We start from the raw sequence: 27,125 nt of genomic DNA on the forward strand, positions 1-27,125 counted from the left end.
CATACCTCAACATGATAAAGGCCATCTATGACAAACCCACAGCGAACATCATACTCAATGGGCGAAACTTAAAAGCAATCCCCTTAAGATCAAGAACAAGGCAGGGGTGCCCCCTTTCACCACTCTTATTCAACATAGTTCTGGAAGTCCTAGCCACAGCAATCAGACAAGAAGAAGAAATAAAAGGCATCCAAATTGGAAAAGAAGATGTAAAACTATCCTTATTTGTTGATGATACTGTACCTAGAAAACCCTAAAGTCTCAGTCAAAAAACTATTGAACCTGATAAATGAATTCAGCAAGGTGCAGGATATAAAATTAATATTCAGAAATCAGAGGCATTTTTATACAACAACAATGAACTGTCTGAAAGAGAAATTAAGAAAACAATCCCCTTCACTATTGCAATAACAATAAAAAAAAGTACCTAGGAGTAAATTTAACCAAAGAGGTTAAAGACTTGTACTTGAAAAATTATAAAACATTGGTAAAAGAAATCAAGGAAGATACAAACAAGTGGAAGCATGTACTGTGTTCATGGATAGGAAGAATAAACATCATTAAAATGTCTATATTACCCAAAGCAATTTATAAATTCAATGCAATTCCTATTAAAATACTAATGATATACTTCAAAGATATAGAACATATGTTCCAAAAATTCATATGGAACCAAAAAAGAACAGGAATAGCCTCAGTAATCTTGAAAAAGAAGAATAAAGTGGGTGGTATCACACTTCCTGACATCAAGTTATACTACAAGACATTGTACTCAAAACAGCTTGGTACTGGCATAAGGAGAGGCATATAGATCAATGGAACAGAACTGAGAACCCAGAAATAAACCCACACCTTTATGGACAACTGATTTTTAAACGAAGGTAAGAGCATACAATGGAGTAAAGACAGGGTCTTTAACAAATGGTGTTGCAAAAATTGGACAGCTACCTGCAAAAAAATGAAACTAGACCACCAACTTACACCATTCACAAAAATAAACTTGAAATGGATAAAAGACTTAAATGTAAGTTGTGAAACCATAAGCTTCTTAGAAGAAAACATAGGCAGTAAGCTCTTCGACATCTCTCGCAGCAATATATTTGCTGATTTGTTTCCACAGGCAAGTGAAATAAAAGACAGGATAAACAAATGGGACTTTATCAAACTAAAAAGCTTCTGCTCAGCTAAAGACAATAAGAACAGAATAAAAAGATAAACCACACAATGAGAGAACATATTGGACAATACGTCTGATAAGGAGTTAATATCCAAAATTTATAAAGAACTTGTAAAACTCAACACCAGGAAGATAAACAATCCAATAAAAAAAATGGGCAAAAGAAGTGAATAGACACTTCTCCAAAGAGGACATACAGATGGCCAATAGGCAGATGAAAGAATGTTCAACATCACTAATCATTAGAGAAATGCAAATTAAAATGAAAATGAGATACTACCTCACACCAGTCAGAATGGCATTCATTAACAAAACAACACATAATAAGTGCTGGCGAGGATGTGGAAAAAAGGGAACCCTCCTGCACTGCTGGTGGGAATGCAGACTGGTGCAGCCACTGGAAAACAGTATGGAGATTCCTCAAAGTTAAAAATGGAAATACCTTTGACCGAGCCATCTCACTTTTAGGAATATTTCCTAAGAACACCAAATCACTGATTCAAAGGAAGAAATGCACCCCCATGTTTATGGCAGCATTGTTTACAATAGCCAAGATCTGGAAACAGCCCAAGTGTCCGTCAGTGGACAAGTGGATTAAAAAACGGTAGTACATATACAAAATGGAGTACTATGGGGCCATGAAAAAGATGGAAATCTTACATTTTGCGACAACATGGATGGACCTAGAAACTATTATGTTCAGTGAAATAAACCAGGCAGAGAAAGAAAAATATCATATGACCTCACTCATTTGAGGAATCCAATGAACAGTTTGAACTGAGGAATGGAATAGAGGCAGAGGCGGGATCAGAGGGACCAGAGGGAAAGTGGACAGAGGGAAAGGGGATGAGAGGTGGGATCAGAGAAGGGAAAGAGATTGGTGAAATTATATATACATAACACAGCGTTATAGAAATCAGAAAAGCAAATCCTGGAGGGAAAGGGGCAGGGCGTTGGGAGGAGGGGGACAAGGGGGATGTTGAGGGAAACAAAGGGGTGGTGGGGATGTATTCATTGGAACACCTGAATCTATGTAAACACAATAAATTAAAATCAATTTAAAATAACTATAATAAGTTCGCCTATAAATGATATTTATTGGGGTTAAGTAAGTCAGCTTTGAGTAGTATGAACAAACAAACATAGATTTTAGATCTGATTTGGTAGATAACACACATAGTGCAAGGTAGTTAGGAAAAGATGGTGTTAAACAAAAACTTCCACAGCTAAAAGCTTAAAGTATTTATTGAGCCATATGCTAGCCAGAAAATGACAAGGTCCTGCAACATGAAGTCTAAACCACATCAGCAGGCTAGGTAGAAAAGACAAACCTATCTGCTGTCCTGGAGTTGATGGGTGCTTTTACACATTATGTTTGGGGGAAGAAAGATGTAAGTTGTCTTGAAAGAATTTACATTGGCTACAGATAAGGGAGGTGGGAAAAGGTGAAGTAGGGGAAATTCTATGATAGATGCACAATCTGTAAGGAAGAAACATTTACTACTTTTTGATTGGTTACAAGCAATAGTCGTGAAAGTGCAGGTATAAGCAAGATGTGGTGGTGTGTCTAGTGGTTGGCTAATATGTACTCCTGGAAGTTAATTCAAAGCTCCAACATACATTCAGGAATGTGACCTGGTTTTTGTTAGTTGGCTCAAAACTGTTAACTTAAAAATAAAAAGATAAAAAGGTCTTTCAAAGTGAGGGGCAACAATTGTTTCTTTTGAGATCAGTAAGAATATTTATTTAGATACACTAATTCAGGCAGAAGCTCAGTGTTTTGAGACAAAGCAATTGGTATTTATGAGAAAGAAAAAGGGAGCAATTACATTAATAGAAGGAAGACATTTCTACCGGTGCTGATAATATATATAACACAATGATGTTATTTTAAACAACATTTTAAATTTAATTTTGAGTTTGGTAGTCAGTCCAGCAGGCATAATAATGGCTTTCTGGTTGTCTTTGCAGAAAGTTCTTTGGCAGCCCTGGCCGTTGGCTCAGTGGTAGAGCGTTGGCCCGGCTTGTGGATGTCCCAGGAAATGGTCAGGGACACAGGAGAAGCGCCCATCTGCTTTTCCACCCCTCCTCCTCCCGCTTCTCTCTCTCTCTCTCTTTCTCTCTCTGTCTTCTTCTCCCCCTCCTGCAGCCAAGGCTCAATTAGAGCAAGTTGGCCCTGGGTGCTGAGGATGTACCATGGCTCCACCTTAGTTGCTCAAAAAATGGCTCCAGTTGTAACAGAGCAAGGCCGCAGATGGGCAGAGCATTAACCCCTAGTGGACTTGCTGGGTGGATCCCAGTTGGGCACATGCAGGAAAAAAAAGTTTTTTGGCAAGCCCAGGGTTGCTGGGCAGACCCTAAGGTTGCTGGTTGGAGCTCGAGGTTGCCAACTTGACCCCCCCCCCCTCCCATCAAGGCATGCATGAGAAGCAATCAATGGATGCACAACTAAAGTGAAGCAATGAGGCCCTGGCCGGTTGGCTCAGTGGTAGAGCGTCAGCCTGGCGTGCAGAAGACCCGGGTTCGATTACAGGAGAAGCGCCCATCTGCTTCTCCACCCCTCCCCCTCTCCTTCCTCTCTGTCTCTCTCTTCCCCTCCTGCAGCCGAGGCTCCATTGGAGCAAAGATGGCCCGGGCACTGGGGATGGCTCCTTGGCCTCTGCCCCAGGCGCTAGAGTGGCTCTGGTCGCAATAGAGCGACGCCCCCAGAAAAATACAAAATAATAATAATAATAATAATAATAATAAAGTGAAGCAATGAGTTGATGTTTCTCTCTCTCCCTTCCTCTCTCACTTCCCTGTCTCCCTTCCTCACTCACTCCCTCCACCCCCAGTCTCTCTCAAAAAAAGAGTTCTTTGGGACATAGTGTTGGCCTAAGCCCAGTCCAAAGGTTACTTTGTCCTGTTTTAAAATTCTAAAGATTTGAGGCATAAGATATGCAAAGAATTCCTCTGGCATGGCAGCTCCATTTTAATATGGCCCTATTTATATTAGTGTTAACATTTTGATCAAGATATTTCCTTGAAAGCATGGCTGATCCATTACTGGAAAGTAGCACTAATCAGTTATTAAAAAGCACAATTGGTCCTCTGTTGTCAGGTGGCTTATTATTATTTTTTTTTTTGTATTTTTCTGAAGCTGGAAATGGGGAGAGACAGTCAGACAGACTCCCGCATGTGCCCCACCGGGATCCACCCGGCACGCCCACCAGGGGCGATGCTCTGCCCACCAGGGGGCGATGCTCTGCCCCTCCAGGGCATTGCTCTGCCGTGACCAGAGCCACTCTAGCGCCTGGGGCAGAGGCCAAGGAGCCATCCTCAGCGCCCAGGCCATCTTTGCTCCAATGGAGCCTCGCTGCGGGAGGGGAAGAGAGAGACAGAGAGGAAGGAGGGGGTGGGGGTGGAGAAGCAAATGGGCGCTTCTCCTATGTGCCCTGGCCGGGAATCGAACCCGGGTCCCCCGCACGCCAACCCGACGCTCTACCGCTGAGCCAACCGGCCAGGGCCAGGTGGCTTATTTTGGATATGTCATCCCATTGTCGGTCCCTGATAGCCAGGAAGGTTCATTCCTGGTATGTTATGTCCCACACAGAAGGGAAAGTGAGTTTTTAGGAGGCTTAGATCACATCTGAACAACAAGAGTGCTGGAACAGAAAAGGTTTTTACCATCATGTTTCTTTAAAGATGATATCTTCTGTAGTTTGTTGAGATTTCTCATATTAAGTCTCATAGGTCTTAGTGATCAGCTCAAAATGAGCAACCATTATCAGAGTCGTGTCTTTATAATATCAAGCTATGCAAAACAAAGACTTATAAAACCAAAAGTTTTTATAATAAAATGCTAAGTTCAATTTGAAGAATAGAGCTGATCCAGAAGATGATATCTGAGGGCAGTCAGTTGAAACGATTAAAGAACCATGAGGTGTTAGTAGGCACTGTGCAGTGCCAACGTAATATAAACAATTTATATTATTGTTTACAGCTATTATTGATCAACTATTTTTATCTTACTCTCCAGCCTCTGTAATTTAATTTAGAACATCTAAGAATTTTTATCTTGTCAATGGTATGGCAGGATATCGTAAAGACAACAGGCAGCTGAGAAGGAAAATGAGCAGTTGTGGATGATTAAGAACGAGTATTAAAAACAAGAGCAAGCAATAAAAAAATTTATTGATCAATTTATTATTTAATCTATGTATACAAGAACAGTTGTATACGTAGATGAAAATGTTTAGACATGCTTTACACACAAGAAAAGATAAGTGGGTAGTATTTTTAATAAAATTTAGGATCTTTCAGATGTTTGGAATATAAACATCTCAGAGTGTGAGTTTTCTGTTAGCATGTAGTTTAAGATTGTGAGTCAGAATTTACTTACTGAAATTAAAAACATTAGAGATTAAGTAAATCTTAGATACTAAAGAAAATAGAAACAAAATAAGAAAGGGAAGCCTAATACTCAAGGCACTCAATTATGAAAATATCTACTTGAAATTTTCTTCTCATCTTCAACTACTGGAAATAGACATGATACTTTCTTCCTCTGCATAAAACATTTTTTGAAGATTGCTGTAACAATAAATCATTTTAGCTTTTTAAAATTTTAAGTATATTAGAACAAAGTTTATTATATGTTCTTAGTAACATTTAAGACCCCTCAATTTTGGTTGGAGTAAAAGTAAAAAGAAAGTTGTTTGCAGAATCAAAGACTTCTCCTGAGTCTTAAACTAAGTTCTCTAACAATACTAGTTAAAATACTACTACTCTGCATCACCAAAGTTATGATGTGCAAGCTTCAGGTGGCCCAGAGTAAAATTACAACTCGGAAGTGGTTTGTGTTGAATTACTGTTCAGAAAGCAACTTAAAAACAAAGTTATAGTCATTAATTCTCACAAATCCTGCCAGAATGTTTTTTTCTTTCCTTTCTTTGTTTAAAAAATATATTTTTTAAATTCTTATTTCTTTCAGTGGAGGGTAATGTGAATCTCCTAGCACTACTTTTCTTCCCTTTCTATTATTTTTTTATTGATTAATTGATTGATTGACTGATTGATTTGAGAGAGAGAGAGAGAGAGAGAATGACAGAAACAATCTGTTTCTGTATGTGCCCTGATCAGGGATCGATCCAACAACCTCTGCATATCTGGACAATGCCCTAACCAACTGAACTATTCTTCCAGGGCTCCATTAAGTTTTATAATATTACATTGCAGCATGCTGAATACTGCCTCTTAATAATATGAATAAAGGTATAGTTGATAAAGAAAATTGAAACAGCTTTCTTTTTTTTAATGTTAAAATGGAATTCTAGAATTCTTTATTTAAAACGTTGAAGTTGAATTCTAGAACCCGGAATATATTACAATTGTTTCAGGAGACCTATTTATTTCCAAAATTACTATTACAGAGGAAAAAAATTCCAAAAATTTATAGTACTATAAAAAACAATCTTAAATGATTTGGAAATCTAAGACCTAAGAAACAATGAGTACAGTGCTGAGAAAAGAGAATTTTTAAGTTTTTGTCAAATGTGATATTAAGCCTGATCTGTGGTGGCACAGTGGATAAAGCGTTGACCTGGAACACTGATGTCGCCCATTTAAAACCCAAGGCTTGCCTGGTCAAGGCACATATGGGAGTTGATGCTTCCTGCTCCTTCCTCACTTTTCTCTCATTCTCTCTCTCATCTCTCTCAAAAATGAATAAAAAATAAAGATTTCTAAAAAATATGTGATATTAAATTCACATTTAATGGGATTTTTTCTAACATTTTAAAATTTCTCTTATATTGGGACTATAATAAATGTAGAAGGTTAGAGTATTGAGTTAGAGCATAACTGATTCAAATGCCAAAAATACTTTGGCTCATTTTCTAATAGTTCTAACTTGATTACTTAATGGCCATATTTTTAGTAGAGTCCTTCTTTCTAAATTAAAAAACAAAAGTACAAACACTGTATCTACATTTTATATCACTTCAGACCTTTGTACATTTGTACTCATTTGTCAATACTGACAATGCAAGGTACCTACAACTCTCAAGCTGTACCAGGTAATTTGTGTTAACCATTATAGTAACGAAGCCACCACCTCTTAAGTTGATAAAATACTAAGTACCATTCACATATTGAGAATAAAGAAGTTGGAAAGCCAATGATGGATATAGGCAAAGGGATCCTGAATAATGCTATATGCGAGGGTGAATCCTGATGGTATATCAATTTAGAATTTCATATTAGATATTCAGACAAAAACAAGAGATTAAAACTTTCAGTTCTGTTGCCTCTCTGAGGGTAGTAGCCCTAGTCATGGTGTTTTCAGGGAACCTAGTTTGGTGTTGCCTCAAATAATCTCATGTATAAAGGACCCATAGGAAGGGTATCTTGAGCCTGGGCCCAGTGTGAGAATTGGAGTTTTACTCTCCACAGCATGACTTTTCAATAGAGGTGACATTACAGGGTGAATATTAATGTTGAGGGATAAAAAAATCTCTTTTTTATGTATAAAGCACATAAATATGTAAATTTCATAAACATGCAATGATATTAAAATTTCACAGTGGAGAAGATAGGGGAAAATGTCTGAAAATCTTGGGTTGGGGTGTGGGTAGTAAGAGAAGGCAGATAATGGAAAGAAAGTTGAGAAACACTGCTCTAGAGTGTATTCACATGGACATGGGCCAAACCAGCATTACCTCAGAAATTATCTCAGTAAAGGAGGGTAGATAGATAGGTCAGTGTCAGAACAGCCACTGGTATTAGATCTTTAAGCAACTTTTTTTTTTAAGAGGAGAGGAGATAGACTCCTGCATGCGCCCCTACGGGGACCCACCTCTGGCAACTCCCATCTTGGGCCCATGCTCAAATAAACTGAGCTATTCTGGCAGACAGAAACCTCAGCTCTTTTCACCACCAAATGTTGTGGGTGTGTATTCTAGGCTCTGGGTCTCTGGAGCACCGGAACTGAGGTTAGGACCCTCCCCTCTCAGGGCGAACCTCCCGCATAAGTGTGCCTCCGGACCCTCCACTGCTCAATCCTGGGTGGAGATGCAGCCCTGTGTGCATCTCTGCCCTTCCTACCAGTTTCAATGTGGTTTCCATGATCCTTGGTTATAGACTCCTCTTCGTTTAGTACAACGTTTTTTTCAAGATGATTGTTCTTAAGTTGTAATCCATTTTGGTCCTAGGAGGTGGCAGTTAGAACGTCTGCCTACTCTGTTGCCATCTTGGAATCTTGCAAGGCTTTCTTTTCTCCATTGTGTGTTTTTGGGTCCTTTGTCAAGGATGATTTGTCCATATATATGTGGTTTTATTTCTGGGCTCTCGATTCTGGTCCATTGCTGTGTATGTGTTTTTCTGCCAATATCATGCTGTTTTGATTATAGTGGCCCTATAGTATAATTTGAAGTCAGGTAATGTGATTCCTCCAGCTTCATCCTTTTTCCTCAGGATTGCTTTGGCTATTCAGGGTTTTCATGATTCCATGCAAACCTGGTAATTTTTTGTTCTATTTCTTTAAAAAATGACATAGAGATTTTGAGGGGGATTGCATTAAATTTGTACATTGCTTTGGATAATATGGCCATTTTAACTATTTTAATTCTTACAATCCATAAACATGAAATATTTTTCCATATCATTGTGTTTTTTTCAATTTCTTTCACTAATGTTTTGTAGTTTTCAGTATACAGATCCCTCACCTCGTTTGTTTATTCCTAGGTATTTTATTTTTTGCTGTTGCAATTGTAAAAGGAATTGCTTTTTTGAGTTTATTTTCTGATGTTTCATTGTTGGCATATAAAAAGCAATAGACTTTTGTATATTGATTTTGTATCCTGTGACTTTACTGTATTGGTTTATTGTTTCTAATAGTTTTTTGGTGGAGTCCTTGGAGTTTTTTATATACAGGATCATGTCATCTGCAAAAAGTGATAATTTTACTTCTTCTTTCCAGATATGGATGCCTTTGATTTCTTTCTCTTGCCTGATCGTTCTGGCTAAACTTTCAAAACTATTACGTTTTGCGTACAAGTGGAGAGAGTGGGCAGCTTTGTCTTGTTCCTGATTTTAGAGGAAAAGCCTTCAGTTTTTCACCAGTTAGTATGATATTAGCTGATGTTTTGTCATATATGGCCTTTATTATGTTTAGGTACTTTCCTTCTATTTCGATTTTATTGAGTACTTTAACCATAAAGGGATATTGTATCTTGTCAAATGCCTTTTCTTCATCTATTGATAGGTTCATATAATTTTTGTTCTTTGTTTTGTTGATGTGGTATTGTACATTGATAAATTTCCATATGTTGAACCATCCTTGTGTTCCTGGAATGAATCCCACTTGTTCCTGATGTTTTTTGTGACAGACACAGAGATAGGAACAGATAGACAGGAAGGGAGAGAGATAAGAAGCATCAATTCTTCATTGCAGCACCTTAGTTGTTCATGATTGTTTTCTCTTATGTGCCTTGACCAGGAGGCTACAGCAGACCAAGTGACCCCCTGCTCAAGCCAGCCGACCTTGGGATCAAGCTGGTGAGCCTTGCTCAAACCAGGTGAACCCACACTCAAGCTGGCAACCTTGGGATTTTGAACCTGGGTCCTCCACATCCCAGTCCAATGCTCTATCCATTGCACCACCACCTGGTCAGGCTGTATTATTTTTTTAATGTGTTGTATTCGATTGACTAGTATTTTGCTTAGGATTTTTGCATCTGTATTTATTAGAGATAATACTCTGTAGTTTTCTTTTTTGTGTGTACTTGCCAGGTTTTGGTATGAGGGTTATGTTGGCCTCATAAAATATGTTGGGGAGTATTGCTTCTTCTTTTATTTTTTGGAAGAATTTGAAAAAGATACATACCAAATCATCTTTGAATGTTTGGTAGAATTCACTAGTGTAAGCATCTGGGCCTGGACTTTTGTTTTTGAAAGTTTTTGATAGTTGTCACTATTTCCTCCCTGCTTTTATAGGTCTGTTTAGGTTTTCCACTTTTTTGTTACTCTGTCTATGAAGATTGTATAGTCCTAGGAATTTATCCATTTCCTCTAGATTGTTGAATTTGGTGGCATATAATCTTTCATAATATTCTACTATGATCCTTTGTATATCTATGATGTCTGTGGTAATTTCTCCTCTTTCATTTTGGATTTTGTTTATATGAGTCCTTCCTCTTTTTTTTCTGAGTGAGTCTAGCCAGTGGTTTGTTGATTTTATTGATCTTTTCAAAGAACCAGCTCTTTGTTGTATTAATTTTTTCTATAGTTTTTTTGTTCTCTATTTCATTTAGTTCTGCTCTAATTTTTACTATTTCCTTTCTTCTGCTGACTTTGGGTTGCCTTTGTGCTTCTTTTTGTAGTTCATTAAGGTATGATATTAGGTTGTTTACTTGAGATCTCATGTTTCTTGATATAAGCCTATAATGATATAAATTTCCCTCTTAAAACTGCTTTTGCTGCATCTCAGAAATTTTGATATATTGTGTTGTGTTTTTCATTTGTCTGTATATATCTTTTGATGTCTGCTTTTATTTCTTCTTGGACCCTGTCATTTTTTAGAAGTACAGTGGTACCTTGAGATCCAAACAGACCAACATATGAATATTTTAAGATATGAGCTGCGACTCGGTCCATATTTTTGTTCAAGATCCGAGTGAAATTCTGAGATATGAGTCGTGATTCAGAAGTTGCTGCTAGTTGGTGCATTGGCACACAGGTCCAGTATCGGCAATTTGATATACATTTTGACTGCCTTACGTGCTTGGTTACAGAACAAATTAAATTTGTATCTCAAGGTACCACTGTATGTTGTTCACATTTTTGTGGGTTTCTTTACTTCCCTTTTACATTGAATTCAAATTTCAAAGCCTTATGATTTGAAAATATGCTTAGTATTATATTTTTCTTTTTCTTTTTCTTTTTAATTTAGTAAGAGGAGGGGAGGCAGAGACAGATTCCCACATGCACTTTGGGATCCACCCAGCTAGTCTGCTAGGGGGCAATGCTCTACCCATCTGGGACCCTTGCTCTGTTGCACTGAAGCCATTTTATAGCACCTGAGACAGAGGCCATGGAGAAGAAGAGAGAGAGAGAGGTCAGAGGGGGAGGGGTGGAGAAGCAGATGGGTGTTTCTGTGTGCCCTGACCAGGAATCAAACCCGGGACATTCACACACCATGCTGGTGCTCTACCACTGAGCCAATTGGCCGGGATGCTTGGTATTATTTTAGTCCTTCTGAATTTGTTGATGTTAGTTTTGTGGCCCAACATATGGTCTGTCCTTAAGAATGTTCTATGCACACTGGAGAAGAAAGTATAATCTATTTGTGATGAAATATCCTATAAATGTCTATTAAATCCATTTGGTCCAGAGTGTTAAGGCCAATATTTCTTTTTTTAAAAAATAATTTTATTTTTAATGGGGCGACATCAATAAATCAGGATACATATATTCAAAGATAACAACTCCAGGTTATCTTGTCGTTCACTTATGTTGCATACCCATCAACCAAAGTCAGATTGTCCTCTGTCACCTTCTATCTAGTTTTCTTTGTGCCCCTCCCCCTCCCCCTTTCCTTCTCCCTCTCCCCCCTCCCCCCGTAACCACCACACTCTTATCAATGTCTCTTAGTTTCACTTTTATGTCCCACCTATGTATGGAATAATGCAGTTCCTGGTTTTTTCTGATTTACTTATTTCACTTCATATAATGTTATCAAGATCCCACCATTTTGCTGTAAATGATCCGATGTCATCATTTCTTATGGCTGAGTAGTATTCCATAGTGTATATGTGCCACATCTTCTTTATCCAGTCATCTATTGATGGGCTTTTTGGTTGTTCCCATGTCCTGGCCACTGTGAACAATGCTGCAATGAACATGGGGCTGTATGTGTCTTTACATATCAATGTTTCTGAGTTTTTGGGGTATATACCCAGTAGAGGGATTGCTGGGTCATAAGGTAATTCTATTTTCAGTTTTTTGAGGAAGAACCCTACTTTCTTCCATAATGGTTGTACTACTTTACATTCCCACCAACAGTGTATGAGGGTTCCTTTTTCTCCACCGCCTCTCCAACATTTGTTATTACCTGTCTTGTTTATAATAGCTAATCTAACAGGTGTGAGGTGGTATCTCATTGTAGTTTTGATTTGCATTTCTCTAATAACTAACGAAGATGAGCATCTTTTCATATATCTGTTAAGGCCAATATTTCTTTATTGATTTTCTGTTTGGATGATCAGTCTGAAGCAATCAATAGTGTGTTGAAATGTCCAATTAGATGATGTTTTTTGTCTTTTTGTTTTTATATCAGTTAGTAGATATCTTATTTATTTTGGTGCTCCCTGGTTCAGTGTATATATATTAAGAAGTGTTATGTCTTCCTGATACAATGTACTCTTTGTCATTATGAAATGTCTATCTTTTCTCTGGTTACCTATGTTGTCCTGAAGTCAGCATTGTCAGATATGAGTATGGCTACACCTGCTTCTCTTTGGATATTATTTGCTTGGAGACTTGTTTTCCAACCTTTCCCTTTGAATCTACTTTTGTCCTTGCAGCTTAGATGTGTCTCTTGAAGGCAGCATATGGTTGGGTTTTGCTTTTTGACCCAATTTGCTACTCTGTGCCTCTTTATTGGTGAGTTCAGTCCATTTACATTTAGGATAATTATTGTCATTTGAGGATTTTTACAGCCATTTTGTTTTCTGGTAGTTCTGTGTCCTATTTGGTTCTTCTCTTTTCTATTTCTGTTAGTAGTTTTTGTTTGGTGGTATTCCATACTTTTTTCCCATTTCTTCTTTTATTTTAAGCTGTGTGTTTTAGTAGTGGCTTTTTTTGTGGGTGGTTACCACTAGGTTATTAAGAGAAAAATGTTCATATATACAAAAGCCCTTCATCATATAAGTGCTTCTGCACTCTATCCTCCTTTGCTACTGTGCATCTTCGTCCTTTCCCCTTTTATGTTATTGTCATCACAATTATCCTTGTTTTTATTTTGACCTTGTTGGAGCTTTTACTTATAGTTTTGATTTGTTTTTGTTGTATCTGGCCAAATAACCCCCTTGAGAATTTTCTGCTGTGGGTATTTTCTGGTGATAAATTCCCTCAGCTTCTGTATGTCTGTAAAAGTTTTAATTTCTCCTTCATTTCTTAAGGATAACTTTGATGGATATAGTATTCTTGGCTGGTAATTCCTCTCTTTCAGTACTTGAAATGTTTGAGTCTACTCTCTCTTGACTTGTAGAGTTTCTGCTGAGAAGTCTGATAACTTAATGGGCTTTTAAAAAATATGTTCTTTTTCCTAAGTGCCTTGAAGATTCTTTTTTTGTCATTGATGTTTGACAATTTTATTGCAATTTGTCATGGAGTGGGTCTATTTGGGTTGCAGTAACTCAGTGTTCTGTTTGCTTCTTGGGTTTGATGCTTTATCTCTTTCCATAGGCTTGGGAAATTCTCTATTATTTGTTTGAATAGGCTCTTCATTCTCTTCTCCCTCTTTTCTAATATACCCATTATTCTTATATTGCTCTTTCTGACTTAGTCAAACATTCTTGTAGAGCTCTCTCATTTTTTTCTAATTTGTGAGTCTACTCTTCTCTCTGTAGCATCTCCAGTTGCCTGTCTTTCCTCTATCTGGCTTGTTCTATTAGCTAAACTTGCTACCTCAGTCTTCAAATCACATATTGAGTTCTTCATTTCTGTTTTTAAAGTTTCAGTCTTCTTGGTGAGGTATTAATTTTGTTCATTTATTTGTTTTCTGAGCTCATTATGTTGCCCTTTGGTGTCTTCATACATCACATTGAGTATTTTCAGAACTTCAATTTTGAATTCTCTATGATTTAACTCCAAGGTTTCTATGTGATTGAGATTATTTTCCTAGAGATTTTTCATTTTCTTTCTGAACTACATCCCTGTCTTGTGTAGCCATGGTATTTGATTTCTTCTTCCTTGATGGCACTTGAGAGTGGTATTGTTAAGAACCCTAACAAAAAAAATATAAAGAAACAAGAAATTAAAATAAAGAATACAATAAAGAATTAAAAATTATGACAAGTTAAGAAAAACCACAGGAAAAAAGACCATAAGCAAACAAAAAAAGTCAAAAACAAAACGCCAAAAAAATCAGAATAAAGATATAAAATTAAAGAAAATAAGTTCAAAAGAAAAAAACAATAAGAAAAAAAGGAAGAAGGGGGGAATATATTTAGGTTTTGGGAGGTTTCTTCCAGTAGATGTTGCTGTATTACAACTTTTAGCTCTGTGAAGTTCCTGGGCTGTCTTCCGCTGAGATGTTGCTGTCACAATGATATAGGCATGGCCACAGTCACATTGCTGGCTGGGGTGTGTTGTGAGGGCTTTATGGCTTCAGTCTTAGGGCTGCAGCTTTATGTCTTCAGCTTTCAGGCTTTACAGCTTAAGCAATGGCAATCTCAGGCTTCTGGGAGCTCCTCCCACATCTCAACAGACTTGGGGACCTTATATGGAGCACCTCTGTTGTTCAGGAACTAGAGGGGCTCTGGTGAGCTAGCTGTGGGTTTTTCTCCACCATTCTTGGTACTGTGAGGTGAGGGAGTCAGGATCTGGGAGGTTGAGGGCTGCACTTTAATTTTCTCTGTCTCTGCTGGGTGTGGGTTGCAGGCAGACAGTGGGAACACTGGTCATGACCTTGCACTCTGGCCACTTTGGTTTATCTCACCCTCTGCACCTCTATCTCACCACTTCTCCTGGCAGAAGGAGACCCAGTCACTCTGAGTTTCCCTCTTTGTACCTCTCAGAAAAAATCCTAAGAGCTCGAGCTTCCCTCCTCCCTGTATGGACCATCAAATTTTGATGGCTACATGACAGATATTGTCTTAATATAAAAATGAGTTAATGAAAAAATATTCAATGGCATTCATCTCATTAAAAGTATATGAATAGGCCCTGGCCATTTTGCTTAGTAGTAGAGTGTCCGCCCAGCATGTGGATGTCCTGGGTTCAATTCCTGGTCAGGACACACTGGAGAGGTGACCATCTGCTTCTTTCCTCCACTCCCCCTTCCCTACCACATTCATGGCTCGATTGGTTCGAGTGCATCAGTCCCAGGTGCTGAGGATGGTTCCGTGGAGCTTCTGCCTCAGGTGCTAAAAATAGCTCAGTTGTGAGCATGGGCCATAGCTGAGAAGAGCATTGGCCCCATATGGGGTCGCCGGGTGGATCCCAGTCAGGGCACATATGGGAGTCTATCTCTATTTCCCCTCCTCTCACTTAAAAAAGGTGTATGAATAAAAAAGATAATTATTTTAAACAAAATAATAAAAATGAATTATGTGGTTTATAATAGATGTGGAAGTAGAAGATATAACACAAATAGCAGAAAAGATGGGGAGAGACTTAAAGTATACTGTTGAAGAGGTCTTAAAATGCATGTGAATAGATATACTATTTGAATGACGGACTGCAAGCAAGCAAACCAGTACTAATCATTTGAAGTTTCCATTTAAGATGAAACTGGTTGCCTCAAACCAATTCAAAACCACTTTCTGAAACACTGTCAGAGGCTTTATCACTCAAGCCCACAGAAACTAAGTCAGAGTAGAGTGTTACAATTATATCAGTACCTTCCAAGCAAAGACAGAGTATCTTGGAGAGACTTTACAACCAAAGGAGATTAACTAAAATCTTTTAAAGTCCTCAATAGAAACTGAAAAGATTTCTGACCAGTTACTATAATAAAACTCAAGGAATTAAAAGTGTGCGTACTGTTACAGGAGTGGTAGTTGGTTAGTTGTTTTTAAGTTAGTGGTACAGCTGTATTGGCATACTGGAGTGAGCCTAATAATAGTCACGGGCATCAACCTGGATGTCATACAGATGGAATACAGAACACTCCATAATCCATTTAAATACAAGACAGTTTCAACCATAATGACAAGTATGAACAGGTAATTCTTAGATGTCTGCATGGATCATGCCATCTCCAGTAACATCTTCAAATACAAAAATTATGAAAAATAGGGATCAACAAAGAAAATACTAAGATTCCTATTATCACCATAACGAACTGTCAAGTGCTTGCAGGTTCATCTAGGTATTTACAACAGAGAACCTACAAGGATAATTGCCAAAAATAAATAAAATAAATAAATTAAAAGTAAAATAAACATATTAGCTTTTATTAAGTTAGTATAATTCCTATGATGGTTAGTATATCTCAGTCACAACTGATACTTCTTTAAGTTTTTATAATCAATATACGGAAGGCATGACAAAATAAGTTCTTCTTTTGTACATCCCTTAAGACAACATTTTTCTGAGTATCCTCTGCGTATTCTTTGAGGATGATACCCCCAAAACAATTTCCTTAAGGTTTCAATTTTGTTTGTATTTTTCTTCCGATAGTCTACAATCTCTTGAATATATGGTTTGGTATCTTGTGATGAGACAAATTCTTTTGTCTTATTAGGTAGCAAGTGGGCCTTTTTATACTGATACTCAGGAGGTGTCTGCATCTCCAAATTGTTTATTGCTTCTTTCGGAGATTCAGAAGTAGAGACTGTTGAGAGATAAGAAAAAATTCTACTTTATTAAAATCTTCATTTAGCTGAAAATGTAATCATAATACTGGAATACTAAATTATTATTATTATTATTATTTGTATTTTTCCGAAGCTGGAAATGGGGAGGCAGTCAGACAGACTCCTGCATGCGCCCGACCAGGATCCACCCGGCACGCCCACCAGAGGGCGATGCTCTGCCCATCCGGGCGTCGCTCTGTTGCAACCAGAGCCACTCTAGCGCCTCAGGCAGAGGCCATGGAGCCGTCCCCAGCGCCCGGGCCATCTTTGCTCCAATGGAGCCTCGGCTGCAGGAGGGGAAGAGAGAGACAGAGAGGAAGGAGAGGGGGAGGGGTGGAGAAGCAGATGGGCGCTTCTCCTGTGTGCCCTGGCCGGTAATCGAACCCGGGACTTCCGCATGCCAGGCTGACGCTCTACCACTGAACCAACCGGTCAGGGCCTAAAGTTAGTTAATTATTAAAAAACAAGTAATCACATTTTAAATAATAAAATGGTTATTCAAAAGCAATATATATTTTAACTAAAATACTTATAGGCAGTGTTTTCCTATAAAAAGGATTAGAGACCTTTCATATTTCTATGCAAAAAGCATTTTTTGAGATACTATTCACATGTCATAAAATTCAGCATTTTAAAGTATACAATTTAGTGACTTTTTTTTAGTATATTCCCAAGGTTGTGCAACCATCACCACTATGTAATCAAGAACATTTCTATCACACCCAAAAGTAACCCCATACTCATCTGCAGACTCTACTATTTTTCTTGTCCTTCAGTGCCTGGAAACCACTAGTCTACTTTCTATTTCTTTGGATTTTCCTATTATGAAAATGAAATCATAGTATATGTGGCCTTTTGTGTCAGGTTTCTTTCACTTAGCATAATGTTTTAAAAGTTCATGTTGTAGCATGTATATACACTATATAATTTACTTATGTTTCTTATCTATCTTTACTTTTCGTCAAGCTTCATGAGGACAGGAGCCTTTCCCTGTCTCTGGAGTAAAACTGTTCACCTTTATATCTCTAGTACCAGGAAAAATACCTAGCATATAATAGCCACTCAAATTTTGTTAATATATAGAGAGGGGGCCTGCATGGCCCAGTTTTGATAATGCTGTTTAAAAAACAAAAATCAAGAATAAGCCCTGGCCGGTTGGCTCAGTGGTAGAGCGTCGGCCTAGCGTGCGGAGGACCCGGGTTCGATTCCTGGCCAGGAAACACAGGAGAAGCACCCATTTGCTTCTCCACCCCTCCGCCGCGCTTTCCTCTCTGTCTCTCTCTTCCCCTCCCGCAGCCAAGGCTCCATTGGAGCAAAGATGGCCCGGACGCTGGGGATGGCTCTGTGGCCTCTGCCTCAGGCGCTAGAGTGGCTCTGGTCGCAACATGGCGACGCCCAGGATGGGCAGAGCATCGCCCCCTGGTGGGCAGAGCGTCGCCCCATGGTGGGCGTGCCGGGTGGATCCCGGTCAGGCACATGCGGGGGTCTGTCTGACTGTCTCTCCCTGTTTCCAGCTTAAGAAAAATGAAAAAAAAAATCAAGAATAGATGAATGAAGACCAAGAATAGGGGAATATGGTCAGTCTAATCGGAACAGGTGTTATAGATTTTGAATGGCTGGTGATAAAACATTAATGGTTTCATCTGGCACTAAGAGCTGGGAAGCACTATAATCAGCCAGAATTCAGAAATATGTCAACTTTGTGAAGCCACATTTTGGGGTAGGTCTTGGAGACATGGCCCATACCTTCAGGATCCACTAACAAGATGTACACAATTTCAGATTCAAGTTATATATGAGTAGTCTGGAAATAAAGCATTTCTGAATATCAGTATACCAAGCTATCTTTTCCACGTTAGAGGTAAACAGATAGATGATCACACTGTTAAAATGCTAGATGATTTCACTGATATGTGGAATCTAAAACACACAAAAAAACAAACTGAACAGAAACAGACTCAGATACAGAGAACATTTGGACAGTTACCAGATGGGAGGGGGCTGGGGGAATGGGTGAAAAAGGGAAAGGGATTAAGAAGTACAAATTGGTAGTTACAGGATAGACATGAGGATATCGAGTACAGCATAGGGAATATAGTTAATAATATTGTAGTAACAATGGTGACAGATGGGTACTAGATTTATCAAGGTGATCACTTTGTAAGTTATATAAATGTCTAATCATGAGGTTGTACGCCTGAAATTAATATAATATACATCAACTGTAATTTAAAAATTAAAAAAAAAATTAAATCGTTAATAATTGACTTGCTCTAACATAGAAATGTGTCCTGTTGGTACAAGCTAAATAACAGTTAATCAACTTTCCAGCTACATTCATATGTAAAAGAAATGGTATAATTATATATTCTGTATTGAAATGCTATATTGGAAACACATACCTATATTTCTCTACAACTTCTAACTATCCCCTGGAAATGAACAGGTCAGATTAAATGTTATCTCTCCCTAGAGATTAAAACATTTTAAAGTTATAATGCAAATTCATATTGATAACCTAAACCCATTTTTCCTTCTTCTGTATAGTTTAAAACTATTGCTTAACTGCCACATATTTCCATTTCAGCAAACTATCCTTAACATAGTTCCCACAGTAACATGTTGAACGGGTACAGCAATTCTGAAATATTGTCAGATATGTATTTTTTTGTTTTGTTTTGTTTTGTATTTTTCTGAAGCTGAAAATGGGGAGAGACAGTCAGACAGACTCCCGCATGCGTCCGACTGGGATCCACCCGGCACGCCCACCAGGGAGCGACGCTCTGCCCCTCCGGGGCGTTGCTCTTTTGCGACCAGAGCCACTCTAGCGCCTGGGGCGGAGGCCAAGGAGCCATCCCCAGTGCCCGGGCCATCTTTGCTCCAATGGAGCCTCGCTGCGGGAGGGGAAGAGAGAGACAGAGAGGAAGGAGAGGGGGAGGGGTGGAGAAGCAGATGGGCGCTTCTCCTGTGTGCCCTGGCCGGTAATCGAACCCGGGACTTCTGCACGCCAGGCCGACGCTCTACCACTGAGCCAACCAGCCAGGGCTTTGTCAGATATATTTTTATTTCACACAAATTTTGTTTCATCATTGAATTAATGACAGATTCCTCCAGGGGAGTGTGAATAATATCTGAAGCAAAGGAGTCATTAATCAGCTCTGAGTTTTAAAGTTGACTTTTCTTCTTAATTAAGAAAATAGTCTCCATAACAGGCTTTGTCAAGAAAAGGGTTTCCAACCTGTTTTTAAATAACAAACTCAAGCGTGGATGTTTGAAAGTGAAGTTTTGACTGTAGTATAGGTAGTAAAAGCACAGTATTTGATGTGAGAGAAATGCCCACCCAACATGAAGTAGAAAATGAAGGTCCTCCTTACATTTCTAGGAGAAAAGAATAAGGAATAGACAGGTGTACTAGACCCTTGTTACTCAAAAAGCATCATCCAACTAGCAGCATCAGCATCACCTGGGAGCTTGTGAAAATGTAGACTTTCAGGCCCCACCCCAGATCTACCTAACCAGAATCTATATATTAACAGTATTCACCAGGTGATTCATATGCACATTAAAGTGTGAGAATCACTGACTGTAAAAGTGGAAGACTTTGGGGAGTGACACTTCTTCCTTTACAAGAACAGGATAAAGAGAATTTATATGTAGGTGGGTTTGATGGTGGAAAATGATCAAGATTCGTTCTGATGGTTTCATTACCTTAGCAGTACTAATCCTGTAAGTTTCATTCATTTATTGATTGATTCATTCATTCAAAAAGAAGTTAAGGAAAGGTGTATCATGCCAATAAAGCAGCGGTTCTCAACCTGTGGGTCGCGACCCTGGCGGGGGTCGAACGACCAGAACACAGGGGTCGCCTAAAGAGATCCTAATGCAGATAACTGAAACAAAGTAAAACAGTGCCTATCTCATTATAGGCACCATTAATTTCAGAAATCGTGACCTTTGCAAAATTTGTCCAAATCAAATTAATTTATTTTTAAAAGTGCATTTTCTTTCAAAATGGTAAACAGTATAGGACTAAAATGTGTTTATCACAAAATGTAAAAGCATAGTTGGAAGATAACAATAGCTCTGACACAAGAATATTCTTCCTAAAGATTCCTTAAAAGCATTCAATATAGCCCTGGCCGGTTGGCTCAGCGGTAGAGCGTCGGCCTAGCGTGCGGAGGACCAGGGTTCGATTCCCGGCCAGGGCACATAGGAGAAGCGCCCATTTGCTTCTCCACCCCTCCACCGCGCTTTCCTCTCTGTCTCTCTCTTCCCCTCCCGCAGCCAAGGCTCCATTGGAGCAAAGATGGCCTGGACGCTGGGGATGGCTCTGTGGCCTCTGCCTCAGGTGCTAGAGTGGCTCTGGTCGCAACATGGCGACGCCCAGCATGGGCAGAGCATCGCCCCCTGGTGGGCAGAGCATCGACAGCCAAATAGAACTAAGTGGATCCTGGCCAGGTAGCTCAGTTGGTTAAGGCATGGTCCCAATACACCAATATTGTGGTTTCAATCCCTGGTCAGGGCACATACAAGAATCAACCAATGAAAGCATAAATAACTGGAACAACAAATCGTTTCTCTCTCTCTTCTTCTTCTCTCTAAAATCAATCAATAAAAAATAAATAGAACTAAGTGTTAATACCATACTAGAATGGAGAATGGAGTAGCTATGGTATGGGACAGTGACAACTTCACAGGGAAAATAATACCTAAGTTAGCCTTTGAAGGACAAAGTCTAACAAAACAAAATGAGTTTGCTAGGTGACAAGGGTATTCAAGGGAAAGCGAGGGAAGAAGCAGCAATCTTACATAAATGTGTAGGCTTACATATGTACATTTATTTCCTCTAAGTTAAAAAAGAACTTCTTAGAGGTCTTGTATATCCACAATATACTGGTTCATAAAAATGTTTTCTTTACCTGTGTACTAGACAAAAAACCCATTTCTTGGGGAAGCTCACCATCTGGCAGAGCAGATTTGGGGATAAGAAATACACAGAAATAAACAAACATGCCTTTGGTTTAGATTTTTACCTGTGTTTGTGCCTCTCCCCAAGACGGGGAAAGTGGTTTGGGAATTTCCCAACCTACCAAGGTTGAGGCTTTCAACTTTCTCCATGGCCTGGGGCAGCAGCTGTGTTTTTAGAGGGGTATTCACCTCGAAGTGGCTCCAGTTAGCATCGCCACAGAGTTCTACTATTCTGTTCAGTAGTTGCCTGCCACACAGCTTCCTGGCATTGCTTCTGTAGCTTTGCTCATGGGAAAACCGAAGCAACAAGAGCCCGAACCACAGCAAACGTAAACAGAGACGCTGTGGCATCCCTTTAACAACCCCAGCCAGCTCCGCCGGGCGCGCTAACGGCCGCACGCCCCCGCGCAGGCCCTCAACCACGCGCGCGCGCGCGCGCTCTCTCATAGCGCGTGCGGGCCTCGTGAGAAGACCAGGAAGAGGTGGTGTGAGGTTCTGCCAGGGCCTGGGTTGCCCACGCTCCCTTGGGCTCTGAGACGGTCGTAAGTAGTACGATTGATTTCATTTTTCTTGTCTTCCTCACTAGGGAGACTGATCAAATGAAACATGGGGCCCCGGTTAACCGAAAAAGCCGTAAAAGGTGTTGCTCCTTCTACTATATCCCTTTTTGTTTGGTAGGTAACGGGGCGTCACTTCCTCAGAGAAACCTCTCATTTCCTTCATGATGTTTATCACAGTAGGTTTGTTAACATTTGTGTTGCTTGCTCGGTACCGCCTTCCCGTAAATTCCCAAGCTGCATGAAGTCAGTGCCTGTGTCTGTTCTTGCTCCTCCTGCTCCTCAGGGCCTGACGCGTAGTTGTCAATGAAATATACTGAAACGTGTGTGCTGGATGGAGTATGTGTATGTGTATTTTAAAGTCAGATTCAAAGCTTCTTCAGAAAATTTCTACCAGTTCTGTGGGGAGAAATAGGCCCAGGGTACCTGGGATGATAATCTGGTTTTCAGTTATAGATGATAGAGGGTTATCTACTGTCAAATTGTAACTAGCCTGTGACAGACACTCGTAGAAATTTGCCTTTTAAGAATAACAGAATTTTGTTCAATTAGGAGGAAAGGAGCAGGAAAGTTCAGTACAATCCCTATAGGTCGCTTTGTCACTTTAAATAAAATTTTATTAGTGTGTTAGCTACAATGGAGGTGATACCACCCACAAGGGGGCAGCCAGGGGCCGTCTCAGGAGTAGTAGACTAAGGATGCCAGAGCCTCAGAGAAGCGCCAGCAGTTGTCAGTGATATTCTCCACATTCTTTTACATTTCTTTTTTCCCTCCTTTCTGCCTCCTCTCTGTCTTTGTTTCCATTTTCCGTTCCCCTGGTTTTACCCTGCTTCCCAGTGGCATCCATGAGTGCTGTTAAATTAACTGGCAGTCAGATCTTTTTAAAAGGTCGATATGATTTGATTAGTACAATTTCATTGCCTTCCTTGAAAAATAATGTCCAAACCAGAGTGGGCCATGAGTTCCAGTTAGAACGTTATCTGCAAAACACTATGAGGAAGGAAAATATTTGTTATACTGAGAGGAAGATTTAAAAAGCTTCTCAAGTAATATGTGTCAGAAACTAGCAAATTTGATTTGTACTCTCATTCTCTTTGCACTTTTTTTACACCCTTGCCCTGCTTTGAAGTTCTTCATACATTCATTACAAACTACCATACCATATATATTTTACTTCTCTGTTTACTACCAGAATGTGAGCTCCATGAAGGCAGTCATTTTATTTGTTTACCTTGATATCTGCCACGAGCAGTGCCTGGCACATAGTCAGCTCTCAGTAATAGTTTAATATTAATAATTATAATTTATAATGTTGATAAGAAATAATAAATTAAATATTAATATCAACAATCATATATTTGGGGGAATGAATGGAAGAATAAATGAATAAACTCCCTAAGAATTGACTACTTGTTCTTTTACATCCTATTTTATATTTATGTCATAATTATAGTTCTTTGTTGTTCTATGGTGAATTTTGAAAAAATCATATAATTATCTCTTCTCTATTAGTTGAAAACTCATTAAGGAGTAGAACTCTTTTTGTTTAATACTTATTTATCCAAGCCTAGGACCGTACCTGCTAAACAGGCCCTTCAATAAACAATGAAGGAATGCATTCTAACTACTAATGCTACTTATTATGTTTATTAGCAAGATTCAATAAATTTAGTAAATTGAACAAATTATTAGTGAGATTATTTATTTTGAATGAATAAGTTACTAATATTACTGAATAAATTCCTGCCTGACTTATTAGTTTCCCATCCTAGGTACCTTATTCCAGAAAATTGTCATAAAATGGGAGCTGCACAATAAACCACATTTGAGTATGTATAAATGAGAATTTTATTTTTGAAGGATAGACTATGGGATTTTTAGGAATTATACTAAAATATTTGTTTTTCAAGTTATTTTAGCATTTTTGTGTTGATTTCTTGATATGGGAACTGGTATTCCCGAGGTTTAATCCTTAAAATGTTCAGTATAGTAATGTTAATTGTAGGTAGAATATAATAACTAAAATAATTGTTTGGTTATAATACAAGAAATGTCTCCTTTACTTACTTTTTGCTTTCTGTCCAATTATTTGTTTGCCTTCCCCACTATAATGGTATCTTTGTGACACTTTATTCTTGGTGTTTACACCAAGTATGTATTCTTGGATACATTCAAATAATATGTATTCAATGATCTGTTTTTAAATTATTCTTTAAAATTTTTTAATTACAGTTTAATTCAATATTATTTTATATTATTTTCAGGTATACAGTATAGTGGTTAGAAAATCATATACTTTACAAAGTGATTCCCCTGATATTTCAAGTACCACCTGGCAGCACACTTACTACAATATTTATTACAGTATTATTGACTATAGTCCCTATGCTGCACTTTATATCACCATGACTATTTTGTTACTACCAATTTGTATTTCTTAATCCCTGTACTGTTTTCACCCAGTTTCCCAACCCACCAGCCCTCTGGAAACTATCAGTCTGATCTCTGTACCTATGAGTCTTTCTGTTTTGCTTGTTCATTTATTTTGCTCTTTAGATTCCACATATAAGTGAAATAAAATGTATTTATCATTTTCGGTCTGACTTATTTAGTGTAATACCATGCAGGTCCATCATTGCTGTCACAAATGGTAAGATTTCATTCTTTTTTATGGCCAAGTAATATTCATTGTGTATATGTACCATTGATTTTTTTATCCACTCATCTACTGATGGGCACTTGGGTTGCTTCCATATCTTGGCCTTTGTAAATAATGCTTCAGTGGATATAGGGATGCATATATTCTTTTGCATTAGTATTTGATTTTCTTCAGATATATATCCAGAAGTGGAATCACTGGGTCATAATGCAGTTCCATTTTTAATTTTGAGGAATCTTCGTACTATATTCTCTAGTGGCTGCACCAATTTGCATTTCTACCAACAGTGCGCTAGAGTGCCTTTTTCTCCACATCCTTGCCAGCACTTGTTGTTGATTTATTGATGATAGCCATTCTGACAGGTATAAAGTGATACCTCATTGTGTTTTTATTTTGCATTTCTCTGATGATTAGTGATGTTGAGCATCTTTTCATATGTCTATTGGCCATCAGTATGTCCTCTTTGGAAAAGTGTCTGTCAGTTCGCTGCCCCATTTTTTAATTGGATTGTTTGTTTATTTGTTTTGGTGTTGAGTTTTATGAGTTCTTTATAAATTTTAGATAAAACACCTTATCAGATATATAATTGGTGAATCTGTTCTCCCATTCAATGGGTTGTCTCTGTTTTGTTGATGGTTTCTTTTGCTGTGCAAAAACTTTTTAGTTTGATATAGTCCAATTTGTTTATTTTTCCTTTTGTTTCCCTTGAGGAAATATATCAAATAAATATTGCTAAGATGAACATCAGAGATTTTACTGCCATTGTTTTCTTCTAGGAGTTTTATGGTTTCAAGTCTTACATTTAAGTCTTTAATTCATTCTGAGTTTATTATTGTGCTTGGTGTAAGAAGGTGGTCTATTTTTACTTTTTGCACATATATGACCAATTTTCTCAGCACCATTTATTGAATGTCTTTATCCCATCATATGTTCTTGCTTCCTTTGTTATATATTCTATTAATTGACTGTATAGGTGTGGATTTATTTCTAGGCTCTCTAATCTGTTCCATTGATCTATGTGTCTGTTTTTATGCCAGTACCATGCTGTTGTGATTATTATAGCCTTATAGCATAGTTTGATAGCCAAGTTATGCCTTAAAAGAATGATGATAATAATGACATCATCTGTTGAGTGATTATCACATCAGGCTTATACACATTTTACCACATTTAATCCTATAGCAATCATATCAAGTATTACTATAATTATCCCCATTTTATAGATGAGGGAGCTCAGACTTAGAGATATTGAGAAATTTGCTAAAGATGGCATAGCTGGAAAGGGGGAAAGGCCTGAGTCATTGAAAACTATGGGTCTTGGGGACTTAGGCATTCTCCCATCACGATCTCAATATTACAGCTATGGTATAGAACAACCATCATTCAGAACCACATGAAATTTGGCTGAACATCAGACCCACAACTAAGTATCTAAAGAAGAAGCCACATCAAGACTGGTAGGAAGGGCAGAGATACAGAAAAGGGCTTCTCTCACACATGGCAGATAAAAATAAGGAGGGATATCTTGGCTGTGGAGGTCCTCCCTGAGGAGTGAGGGATCTCAGCCCCATAATTTCCACCCCCAGCCTATGAGTCCACTGCTAGGAAGACAAGTTTCCATAATTTCTGGCTGTAAAAACCAGCAAAGATTGTGGCTGAGTGAGACAGAGAGCTGCTGGAGTCCCAACATTCCCATTAAAGAATTCACACATGGACTTACTTGGACTTGCTCATTCTGAGCTCCTGTCCAAAACAGCAATCTAAAGAAATTGTATATGTACAAGTAAGAACTGAATTGTCTGGTGTCAGCAGAACTGGAGTGGTGGTGTTCTCCTAAACAAAAGTGTTGGTGGTTTCCTGAGTCCCCACCCCACCCAACATGCAGGTCCACTCAAACTGTTTCCAGTGGCCTTTCCGTTTAACCAACAGTCTTGGCTCATGCTTCAGACTTTCCTAAAAGCTCTCAAACAAGCAGCATCTGGCCTCAGCATACCCACTACCTCTTGCTAAATGTCACCAGTAGCAGTCAGTCTTGATTTTCAGCTTGGCCTCTCATGGGCACCTCCATGCCCAACACAAGTAGTAGCCACCTGCAGATTGCTTTGTAGCTCATGCTGGGTGGTTGCAGTCAGAACCCAGTTGTGGCTGACCTTGACCTGGGAGGCCCCAGAACCAACACACCTGGTAGACAGCTTCAGACCATG

General features: G+C 38.7%; 1 protein-coding gene across 1 annotated transcript; it reads right to left on the bottom strand.

Annotated features, from left to right (window-relative positions):
- Positions 1–16,377: 16,377 nt before the first annotated feature.
- On the bottom strand, positions 16,378–22,056 carry LOC136322860 (insulin-like peptide INSL6). Its single transcript, XM_066254738.1, has 2 exons — positions 21,771–22,056; positions 16,378–16,715 (listed from the first exon to the last, which is right to left on the bottom strand). Exons 1-2 carry the CDS (start codon positions 22,054–22,056, stop codon positions 16,378–16,380), a joined length of 624 nt encoding a protein of 207 aa, XP_066110835.1.
- Between the last annotated feature and the right edge of the window lie 5,069 nt (positions 22,057–27,125).

Source organism: Saccopteryx bilineata, chromosome 2 (assembly GCF_036850765.1).
Source record: "Saccopteryx bilineata isolate mSacBil1 chromosome 2, mSacBil1_pri_phased_curated, whole genome shotgun sequence".
NCBI classification, from domain to species: domain Eukaryota; kingdom Metazoa; phylum Chordata; class Mammalia; order Chiroptera; family Emballonuridae; genus Saccopteryx; species Saccopteryx bilineata.